This window comes from Hemitrygon akajei, chromosome 9 (assembly GCF_048418815.1).
Source record: "Hemitrygon akajei chromosome 9, sHemAka1.3, whole genome shotgun sequence".
Taxonomy (NCBI): Eukaryota; Metazoa; Chordata; class Chondrichthyes; order Myliobatiformes; family Dasyatidae; genus Hemitrygon; species Hemitrygon akajei.
This window is the reverse complement of record NC_133132.1, coordinates 44,707,945-44,720,153: the sequence shown is the minus strand read 5'-3', so window position 1 is coordinate 44,720,153 and position 12,209 is coordinate 44,707,945. Positions and strand designations below refer to the sequence as shown.

Here is a 12,209-nt window from a genome sequence, read left to right as displayed (position 1 = left end):
TGAGATTACCCCTCAATGCCTGACACCTCAGAGAAAACAACCCACATTTGCTCAGTCTCTCCCTTTCGCTAACACTTTCTAATCCACCCGACATCCTAGCGAACAGCTTCTGCACCCTCCCAAATGCCTCCGCATCCTTCCGCTAATGTTGTGATCAGAATTCAACACAATATTCTAAATATCACCTAACCAAAGTTTTACACAGCTGCAATGTGATTTCTCACTTTAATGTTCAACACCTCAATTGATAAAGGCTAGTATGCCGAACTCCTTTACCATCTTATCTACTTGTGTTGCCACTTTTAGCAGTGTACTTGCTCAGGATCCGACTCCAGATGGATTGCTAAATAAATATTTATATATTAATATTAAAAATAAATAAACACACACACACACCCCAATGTGCCCAAGGGTTCTGCCATTCACTGTATACTTTCTTCCTGCATCTGACCTCCCAAAGTACAAACCCTCACACTTCCCCAGAATAAGATCTATCTGCCATTCTTTGATCTCCCCCCCCACCCCCACCACCGCCCCAAAGCCCACCTCCAACTGGTCTATATCCCACTGAACTCTTTGGCAAGCTTCCTCAACTCCGTCAATTCTTGTGTCACCTGCAAACTTACTACTCAGTTCACCCAAGTTTTCATCCAAACTGCATCAAAAACAAAGGTGCTAGTACCGATCTTTGCGGACACTGTTCACTCTAAGCTGCCCAGGTGTGTGACTGCGCAGTAACTGAAATGCTCCTGCACACATAGCTTTTGTGATAGCGCAGCTGTCATTTTCTCATAGAACTTAGAAATCTGCAGCACGTTACAGGCCCAAATTTCCCTAGCGCATAGCCCTCTATTTTTCTAAGCTCCATGTACCTATCTAAGAGGCTCTTAAAAGACCCTATTGTATCTGCTTCCACCATCACTGCCGGCAGAGCATTCCATGCACCCACCACTCCCTTAATGTCTACATGCTCGTGTTTCAGTCTGCTGTAAGTCATCCCAACAATTACCAAGGTCTTTTTCCCTGGTGAACTCTGAAGCAAAGTATTCATTAAATGCCTTCCGCTACCTCTGCCACCTCCGCCGACTCCACGCACACATCTCCACTATCGCACCTGATTGCTCCTATTCTCACACGGCTCATCCTCTTGCTCTTCATATACTTGTAGAATGCCTTGGGGTTTTCCTTAATCCTTCTTACCAAGGCCTTCTCACGGCCCCTTCTGGCTCTCCTAATTCCATTCTTAAGCTCCTTCCTAGCAACCTTGTCATTTTCTAGAGCTTTAACAGTACCTACTTTCTTGAACGTTTTGTAAGCTTTTCTTCTCTCCTTAACTAGATTTTCTACTTTACACACCATGGTTCCATACCTCTACAATTCTTTCCCTGCCTCAATGGAACATAACTATGCAGAACTCCATGCAAATGTTCCCTGAACATTTGCCACATTTCTGCCGTGCATTTCCCTGAGAACATCTGCTCCCAATTTATGCTCCCAAGTTCCTGCCTAATAGCATCATATTTCCCCCTACCCCAATTAAAGGTTTTCCCAAATTGTCTGCTCCTATCCTTCTCCAGCGCTATGGTGAAGGAGATAGAGTTGTGGTCACTACCTCCAAAATGCTCTCCCACCGAGAGATCTGACACCTGACCAGGTTCATTTCCCAATGCCAGATCAAGTACAGCCTCTCCTCTAGTTGGCTTATCTACATACTGAGTCAGGAAACCTTCCTGAACACACCTAACAAACTCCACCCCTTGTGCTAAGGAAATGCCAATCAATACTAGGAAAGTTAATGTTAAGATAAAGTGCCTCGTAGTTTTCAGTCTGTGTAGAAGTTTCCTGCTCAAAGCAATGGTTGGTATGCACAGCTGTAAAAATAAAGAGGGAACACTGCTTGTGGCACTCTACTGGTTACAAACTCCAGTCAGGATGATACCCCTCTACCACTACCCTGTTTTCTGTGAAAAAAGCCCTTTTTAAGTCCACTCTACATAGTCTCCATGGATCTTCCCAACCATTCAAACTCTCCCACACTGAAGCATAGCTAGATGTAGGGACTGGATCCAAATACACTCAAATGGAGATGCATCACAGAAGATCAGGTGGGTAGATGGCTGATGGTGAGTTACCTTCATCTTCTGGATTAGCCTACCACGCGGGACCTTGTCAAAAGCTTTACTTAAGTCCACGTATACAAACATCCACTGCTCTACCTTCAATCATTTTCATCACTTCCTCAAATACTTTCTATCCAGGTTGGCGGCTTGATTCAAACGACAGAAGTCGCTTCTGAATGCAAGAGAGTAAAAAGACACTGTGTAGAGTTCAGGGCCAAGCAGGATATTTTTATACTGAGAGAACACATTACATGCACTCAAAGATAGATAGATGGTCAGTCTTTTTGCCAGAGTTGGGGAGTCAAGGACTACAGGACATGGGTTTTGGGTGAGGGGAGAGATTTAAAAGGGATGTAAATTTCCTCAGAGAGTGATGGGTACATGGAATAAGCTGCCAAGGGACATGGCAGAGGTGGGGCAAATTCCACTTTCACCAGAATGAATTGAACACTTTGAGCAGGCCAGTGCAGCTAACAGCTGACTGCTTCTGCTCTTAGTCACGAAAACGTACAGAGAGCACAGTAATTCAAAGTCAGAATTTAGGAAAGTAAAGTGAAATAGTGAGAATTTAAAAATTACTGGAAAACAGTCACAAAAATGGACCTGAGCAGGTTAGACAGGCAATGCTTTGGTGGGAGTCAGGAAGCATCATTAGAAAATCAAAACGTCATTAGGAAAAGGTCTACTCAGCGTGGGGAGGACGTGGAAAGAGAAAGGGGTGTGGGGTCACACTGCACTCAAACAGTCATCAAACAGTGTCATGGCTCAGGAATCGTGCAATCAACTAATACTGTGTACCAGGCTTCTGGATTCGTACAGCTCAATTAAAATAACCCGTGACATATCCATTGTGTACAGTTATATTGAATTTGTTACTGCTTTTCTTTATTGCTGGTAAAGAAAATTTTGTTGCACAATCTTTGGTATGATTTATGATTACAAGTCCTACAGGTGAAGTGGTTGCTGATTAGTCAGCTTGGTACCATTAATATTCAGATGCCCATAAATACATTTAGTCAGTTATCAAAAATTGAGAGCCCATTTTTACAACCCCTCATCGCAGTTTTACAACTCAGTCTGCAGTGTTGGAGTTGACAGGGAGCTACTTCGACAGTGACAGTAACCTCCGATTGACTCCCTTCATCCTTCTCAACATCATAATCGTGCTGCTCCCCACTCTGCTACAATGTGACGGTTCTTGAGCGTGATGGGTTGTGGCAGTAATCGGATAAAATAGGATGACTCATCAAAAGAATAAAGTAACTAGAAAAGTGAGATTCATATCTAAGCTTTAATCCTCACACGATTTGAGTATTAGGATTGTTTTAATATTTTAGTGAATATCCACCTTGTATAATTTGCATCATGCCCATGTTCCATTCATTTTTGATTATTGGCAGAACCTTTTCTGTGGCAACTCGCCACCAGCTAATCTTTTCTACTTCAACATATTTGCATCCAACTCCAACATCCTGCTCAACCTCACTGTGGGAGAGTCAGAATGGTCAACTTTCTCACAGCACCACCAGTGAGTGCAGTTCCACAGCTGATGAGCTATTTGTAGCAGTTCAAGATACATTGAGATAATCATGTGCAGAAGTTCGCTGATGACACGGCCATAGTGGGGTGTGTCAGGAATGGACAGGAGGAGGAGTATAGGAAACTGATACAGGACTTTGTGATATGGTGCAACTCAAACTACCTGTGTCTCAATATCACCAAGACCAAGGAGATGGTGGTGGACTTTAGGAGATCTAGGCCTCATATGGAGCCAGTGATCATTAATGGAGAATGTGTGGAGCAGGTTAAGACCTACAAGTATCTGGGAGTACAGTTAGACGAGAAGCTAGACTGGACTGCCAACACAGATGCCTTGTGCAGGAAGGCACAGAGTCGAATGTACTTCCTAAGAAGGTTGGCGTCATTCAATGTCTGTAGTGAGATGCTGAAGATGTTCTATAGGTCAGTTGTGGAGAGCGCCCTCTTCTTTGTGGTGGCGTGTTGGGGAGGAAGCATTAAGAAGAGGGACGCCTCACGTCTTAATAAGCTGGTAAGGAAGGCGGGCTCTGTCGTGGGCAAAGTACTGGAGAGTTTAACATCGGTAGCTGAGCGAAGGGCGCTGAGTAGGCTACGGTCAATTATGGATAACTCTGAACATCCTCTACATAGCACCATCCAGAGACAGAGAAGCAGTTTCAGCGACAGGTTACTATCGATGCAATGCTCCTCAGACAGGATGAAGAGGTCAATACTCCCTGATGCCATTAGGCTTTACAATTCTACCGCCAGGACTTAAGAACTTTTTAAAGCTATTATTAATGCTTTTTGAGATGGTGATTTAGATGCATATCATATTTTTTTTTTACTGAGTTAAGTATTGTATGTAATTAGTTTTGCTACAACAAGTGTATGGGACATTGGAAAAAAGTTGAATTTCCCCATGGGGATGAATAAAGTATCTATCTATCTAATCACAGTTATGCTATAATGCTCGCTTATTCCAACACAGAAGATGGTGTCACCACCTAGGTTGGCTGGCCCTGGTCCATATTCACGTGCATCTTTACCAAGGTGTTGGAGGTTGCCAGGAGAGAACATTGTCAGTAGCCTGTCTGACTCCAACCACATTGATGCCACAGCAAAAAAACTCATCAGCCTTCTACACCCTCAGGAGGCTAAAAAAAAAAAATGTTATTTACCCTATGCCCCTCACAAATTGTTATTAGCCTAAATAAAGTCATGCACAGGCATCCTCCATCAAGGGAATAATCCCTTTGGGAGTACATCATATTCGAGTGTTCACCCTGCTATGGCAGCTACACTGCCTATGGCTGCAAGAAATTGCCAAGAGTAGTGGGCACAGCTTAATACACTACAGAAACGAGCCTCCCCTCCGGGGACTCTGCCTACACTTCTCATTGCCTCATTGAACCACTCAGGACAATCATAGACCCCACGTACTAGGGGTTTTGTCTCTTCTCACCCCTCCCAATGGACACAAGATACAAAAGCCTGAAAGCACACACCAGGCTCAGGGACAGCTTCTATCCCACTGTTATAAGACTATTATATGGTTCGCTGTTGTGATAAAAATGGGCTGTTTAGTTGATAACCTCGATTGTTTTAACGTTGTATCTTACTGTCTACCTGTACTGCACTTTGTCTAGAATTGTAACACTGTACTCTGTACCCTGTTAGTTCCCTCCCCCCCCCCCCTTTGCACCACCTCAATGCACCATGCACCTCAATTGATCCATATGGATGGTATCCAGGACGAGTTTTAAATCGTAACTTGGTGCACGTGACAATTCTAAACTAATTCACTAAAGATCGGAAAGGAAACATCCAGTTTTATTAAAATGACCCAGGCTTGATCGAATTATGAGCAATCTGATACCTTTTAATGCTGAAAATAAATCTAATGGTTTGATGTTAATAACTCATCAGGAGTGATTGATAAGTTCGTGGCCTAAGGTAGCAGGAGATGAGTTATTAAATTCAAACTTTCTGCATAATCACTCAAAGAGTTGACCTGCATGTGCATGTAACAACAGCTATATAACTCATCGCCTTCAACCTTAGGCCACAAACATATCAATCACTCATCTGTGGACACTTTCTGGAGGTCCAAGATCCATATGCTCCACGACCGCTGGACTAAGTGTGTAAATGTAGGAGGGGACTATGTTACAAAATAAATGTGCTAGGTTTTCTAAAATTGACTCCTTCTATCTTATCAATCACCCCTCGTACAGGGTGAGACTTTCCACCAGAATATAGAGTACTGGGTGAGGCGTTCCAGAGTATACACTGCAGGGCAAGGCGGTCCAGATTATACAGTACAGGATGAGGCCTTCCAGTGTATATAGTAAAGGGCGAGGTGTTTCAGAGTATATAGTACAGGACAAGGCATAACACTCACACCATAATATACGGGGCGCGACCTTACAGCAGAATACACAAGGCATGACCATCCACCAGAATACACAAGGTGATTTATAGGAGGTTGGTAATGAAAAAATCAGCTACTGCCTGAGAAGCAACTTGGATCCATTCCAGTTTACCTACCGTCACAACAGGTCCACAGCAGATGCCATCTCACTGGCTCTTCAGTGAACCCTGGAATATCTGGACAGCAAAGGTGCATACATCAGGATGCTCTTTATTAACAACAGTTTGGCATTCAATATCATTATCCCTTCAAAACTAATTGATGAGCTTCAAGACCTCGGCCTTGAGAGCAATAATAAATAAGCAATAAATATTGAGAACATGAGATGAAGAGGCCTTGAAAGTGAGTCCACAGGTTGTGTAAACAGTTCAGTGATGGGGCGAGTGATGTTTTGTGAATTTATCCCAACTGGTTGAAGAACCTGATGATGGAGGGGTAATAGCTGTTCCTGAACTTGGTGATGTGGGCCCTGAGGCTCCTGTACCTTCTTCCTACTGGCAGCAGCGTGAAGAGGGCATGGCCTGGGAGGAGGGGGTCGTTCATCATGCATGCTGCTTTCCTGTGACAGCACTCGGTGTAGCTGTGCTCAATGGTGGGGCAGATTTCACCCATGATGCACTATTTTTCATTTCAAAGGCATTGGTGTTTCCATACCAGTCTGTGATACAACCTGTCAACATACTCTTCACCACATATCTATAGAACTTTGTCAGAGTAGTAGATGTCATGCCGAACCTTCACAAACTTCTAAGAAAGCATAGGAACTGGCGTGTTTTTCTTTCGTAATTGCACTTGCATGCTGGGCCTAGGACAGGCCCTCAGAAATGATAATATCAAGGAGTTTAAATTTGCTGACCCTCTCCACCTCTGATCCCCTGATGAGGACTAGCTCATGGACCTCCATTTTCCTTCTTGTGAAGCCAATAATCAACTTGTTGCCAACATTGAGCAAGAGCTTCTTGTTGTAACAATTAAAATAATGCTTTAAATAAACTGGAACAGATGCACATGAGGACATATGCTTATCTATTGTAATCTAATATGTTTATATTCAAAGAGACAGCATAAAAACATACACTGAGTTCACACTGACCATTAAGCACTCATTGACTCTGAATGTAATATTTTTATATTCTACCCACATTCTAATCCACATCCAACAAGCAGTGACTCCATGCTGTAAACGGTAGAAACAAATGTACCATGCTGGGGATGCACCAGTCAGACAGGCTGATTTGTCCTGGATGGTGCTTTGGGACTAATCCATTACACTACTGACCTTTGCCTTGGAGATGATGCAAAGGATTTGGGGTTTCAGACGGTGAGTCACTTGCCAGAAGTAATTCAGACTTTGACAAGTGCTCGCAGACATAAATAATATTTTATTAGCTGGTGAGTTGGATGGCAAACCGAGGACGTGAATGGTGGAGGACACAGAAATGGTTACAGTCTGGCATTTTGCACCATGAAAGTTGCTGGTGACTTCTCAGTCCATGCCTGAATACTGCCTCAGACTCCTGCACGCAGGCATGGACTGTTTCATTTCCTGAGGAGTTGCAGATAGAAAATAATATTTAGAACACAGAACAGTACAGCACAGCAACAGGCATTTTAGCCTACAATGTTGTGCGGCACTAATTAAACTAATGATGCCTAATTAGACTAATCCCTTCTGCCTGAACATGGGCCCTATCCCTCCATTCTCCACATACAAAAGTCTCTCAAATGCCTCTGATCTACAACCACCACTGACAGTGCATCCCAAGCAAAAAAAAACTTGTCCCAATACATCTCCTGTGAACCTCCTCTCTCTCATCTTCAATACATACTCTTTCGTGTTATACATTTGAACCCTGGGAAAACACCAGCTGCCTATTCTACCTGCAGCTCTCGTAATCTTAAGACCTTCTATCAAGTCACACATCGGCTTCCACCACTCCAGAGAAAACACTTGTCCGACCTCTCCTTATAGCAACACACACAAAATATTGGAGGAAATCAGCAGGTCAGGCAGCATCAATGGAAAAGTGTAAACAGTTGACATTTGGGGTCAAGACCCTTCATCAGGAACTTTCATCTCCTTATAGCACATGCCTTCTAATCCAGGAAGCATATGATAAAAAAGTGACCATTGCCCAATGACCATTTTTTTTTGAGTTTGGGACAATGGACCTTGAACATCACATCTACCTTTATGGAGCTAGGATTTAACAATAATATTACTTTGTCTTTCCTGCCTGTTGATTAGTTTTACCAGAGTTCTTTTATCATCACGTTGTCAAATACTCCCTTGAAGAAAGGGACAGTCACTCCCACTTCTGAAAGTTTGACCCAGGGTTGGGCCAAGGTTGTGAGCAAGTGGTCGTGATAACACCAAAACCCAGTGTTGAATTCAGAACTTAACAGTACATTTACATTTACAACATTTATTATATTGTAATTTGCCCTGTACTGTGCCTGTTGTCTTGTTTATTAACTATTGTACTGTCTTGCACTGTTTTGTGCACTTTATGTAGTCCCGTGTAGGTCTGAAGTCTAACGTAGTTTTGTGTTGTTTCACATAGCACCATGCCTCTGGAGGAAAGTTGTTTCGTTTTTACTGTGTACTGTACCATCAGTCATGGTTGAAATGACAATAAAAGCAACTTGATAACTGATGAAATTTTTCTGTTTGGTATCATTGTCAATAACGCCTCCTCTCACTTATGACAGCAGTTTCTGTTGTATGGCTGTCACGGCGGGGACAGGAAATGCTGTCAGGAACCATCCCCAAAGAGGGCTAGTGACAGTGGCCAATAGAGCAGCTAGAGTTGGGAAGCACGAAAGGAAAGAAGACAGAGCTAAGATGGAAGGAAGTGACGAGAGGGGAAGGGAGTTGTGAAGGAAGGAAAGGTATAGAGGGAAGAAATCAGGAAACTGAAGGAAAAGTACATAGACAAGATTGCCTACACACTGTGCCTGTGATACACACGTGTTATATCGTGTACGTCTGTGTGCACATGTACTTATAGGAAACATGTATGCATGTTCTTGTTAATTACTGGGCATGGAATCCGCGTGCATCGCTTCATGTCTGCACATACAGTCAATCAAGTCATTACGTTTGTCATAGTATGGACAACTGCAATGAAAAACTTACTGGCTGCATTATCACAGGCATACAGCATATAAGTAACAATCACAAGAAAACCAATTCAAACATAAATTATACACAAGAAAGCAGAATTAGAACAAAAAAAGTCCATTTTAGCAAAAAGCTCATTATTGTTTTAATATACAATAGTGATTAGTTTTTCTGGTTGGTTGAAGAACAGAATTGTTGGATACATAAATATGCAGTGCAACTACAAGTCTTGTCTCCAATTGCTCTGGAGACTCCTACACTGGACTAAGACCTTGCTGTGTTAGATCCCATGCTGGTGAGAAACAAGCACCCCACATTAAAAAGAATTCATAAACTGACATCTTGCAGTCCTCAGTACTAGAATGCAAGTCAGTCATGCTCATTCTTCAAGGAATGCCTAATATCATATCCTTGTTGCATCTTCAGGTTGGCCCCTCACTGTCAGGTATGCATGGCACTGCTTCCAACATACCTCTCCTTCTTGCTTCGTGATTTGTGCTTTACCAGGGCTCTTTATCGCCACTTTGTCAAATGCTTACACAACGAACAGTGCAATTACTCCAATTTCTTGAACTCTCATTGGAACACTCCTCGCTCACCAGTTGATCACCTGGCTTGCACGTAAAAGTAGAGTGAAGAATATTCCCGGCTGCAAGATTACAGGTTGTAGCCATGAACAATTTCGCAGATCCAGTTCACCCTTGCTGGCTCATTGAAACGAACTTTGGAATATTTTTGCTAAGAAGCATAACGTTGGAGCATGAATGAAGATTTCACTTTTGTTTAATAATGGATGGCAATCTATGGATCGACTGTGGCCATTAGGGTTCTACAGAGAGAAATGCGCTCACTGCTAAAAATAATACAGTAAATACAGACACATAGCAGAGTTATAATATCTCTTGGCAACTGCACTTCCAAGTTGTTACCAGATACATTGGCAGAAAGAAAACAGAAATGGGTTTAGGTCATTCTCATTTGTCTATGTGCAGCTCAAGTGAAACACAATGTACTTCTTACCTGTTGGCGGCTTGAGTATCGGTGGTGGGATCAATGGGACGATGATGGGAGTACCCCCATGGTCCTTAGAACCAGCCGGCGTATCTGCCAACCCGTTTCCAGCAGTCATGGCCGGAAAACTTGAATTGGAGTTCGATGGCGACGTAATAACAGTATCTTCAGAGAGTTTCAGTTTTGGCAAGGAATTTTCTGCAAATGAAAGATATCATTAATCACTTCTGCTGTTTCCTAGGGCGTGCACAATGTTGAAAACTGGTCTTGATCATCGTCACAAGCAGCCTCTGAAATTTTATGGACAAGTGAGAACTTAATGATATTATCTAGGCAGACAAGTATGATCTGATTGAAGTAAACTTAAATAAACCAGAATTAAATCAATAATTAAGATCACCAGGAAGTGTTCGCAGAATATAATATTTGGAAATCCTGTTTCTTCAAAGCATATCGTCCCCTTTAGGATTCGACAGTCAGCTAAAAATATCAAAAATGTTCTGCACTGCAGAAGATTGGAGGACTGGTATGTGGCAAAGACTGGGAATAAAAGGGGCCTCTTCTGGTTGGCTGCTAATGACTAGTATTCTGCAGTGGTTGGTGTTGGGTCCATTTCATTTCACAATTTATGTCAAAGATTTGGGTGAAGGAATTGATGGTTTAGTGGCCATGCTGGCAGACGATACAAAGATAGGTGGAGGGGCAGGCAATGTTGAAGATGCAGGGAATGTGCAAAACACACGGACAGATTGGGAGAACGGGCAAAGAAGTGGCAGATGAAAGGCAGTGTAGGGAAATGCATGGTCATGCACTTTGGCAGAAGGATTAAAGGCATTGACCATTTTCTACACGGGGAGGAAATTTTTAAAAATCAGAGGTATGAACGGAGTCCCTGTGCAGGATCCCCTAAAGGTTAACTTGCAGGTTGAGTTAGTGTTAAGGGAGGCAAATGCAATGTTAGCATTCATTTCCAGAGGACGAGAAGACAAGAGCAGGGACGCTGAAGCTTTATAAGGCATTAGTCAGACTGCACTTGCAGTATTGAGAGCAGTTTAGGGTCCTTTATTGAAGAAAAGATCAAGTTAAATTATCAGTTCACCAGATATGACCATTTATGAATACTGCCAAACGAAACAGTGTTACAATCAGGACCAAAGTGCAAAACACAGTAGGAATGGTCACACACAGTAAAGCACATATAAGATAGCAGTAAAATACAGTCACACAAAACGTATAGTTCAAGTCCTGAGTCCATGGAAGTTGCAGCGGTCTGCAATTGAATACATCACAGCTCATCTTCAAGCAAACACTGAAGGGCAGCAGTGACATCACCGCCTCTGGCACCAGCTTCGACACCTCTCTCCGAGACGACTGTAAACAAGGGTCACCACAGCTTGAGGCCTACTCCTCACTACAACCAAGGCCAAGCAAGCTCCGCCAATAAACCAGTGAACTGGACTTGCAGCATTCCACATTACCAATGTCCAGCAGGGTTCTTGCCATCACAAGAGAAGTGACCAAGACAATCACACGCTGATAGACGGCACACTGCCTTCATGCACCGACTCCAATGCCTCACCGCAGCAGGCAACAACATGGTCCGCACCAAGTCTACCTCCTTCAGTTTCTCCACCAGTCGGTAGATGGTGTAGATGGTGAAGAGAAAGGGAGACAGGATAGTCCCCTGTGGTCAGCAGCACTGGGGCTCCACAGGGGACTGCCCTGTCTCCCTTTCTCTTCACCATCTACACCTCGGCCTTCAACTACTGCACAGAGTCTTGCCATCTTCAGAAGTTTTCTGATGACTCTGCCATAGTTGGATGCATCAGCAAGGGAGATGAGGCGGAGTACAGGGCTACAGTGGGAAACTCTGTCACATGGTGTGAGCAGGATTATCTGCAGCTTAACGTGAAAAAGACTGAGCTGGTGGTGGACCTGAGGAGGGCTACGGCACCGGTGACCCCTGTTTCCACCAAGGGGTCAGTGTGGACATGGTGGGGGA

At 43.3% G+C, this 12,209-nt stretch overlaps 1 protein-coding gene across 11 annotated transcripts in view; it reads right to left on the bottom strand.

The window, feature by feature from the left end:
- Window positions 1–12,209, bottom strand: part of sobpa (sine oculis binding protein homolog (Drosophila) a) — a 305,749-nt gene that overhangs the window by 168,771 nt on the left and 124,769 nt on the right. For all 11 annotated transcript variants that reach the window (XM_073055857.1, XM_073055859.1, XM_073055858.1 and 8 more), the window contains one exon: window positions 10,217–10,405. In XM_073055857.1, coding sequence (XP_072911958.1) covers window positions 10,217–10,405 — 189 coding nt within the window. The remainder of the gene's footprint in view (window positions 1–10,216; window positions 10,406–12,209) is intronic.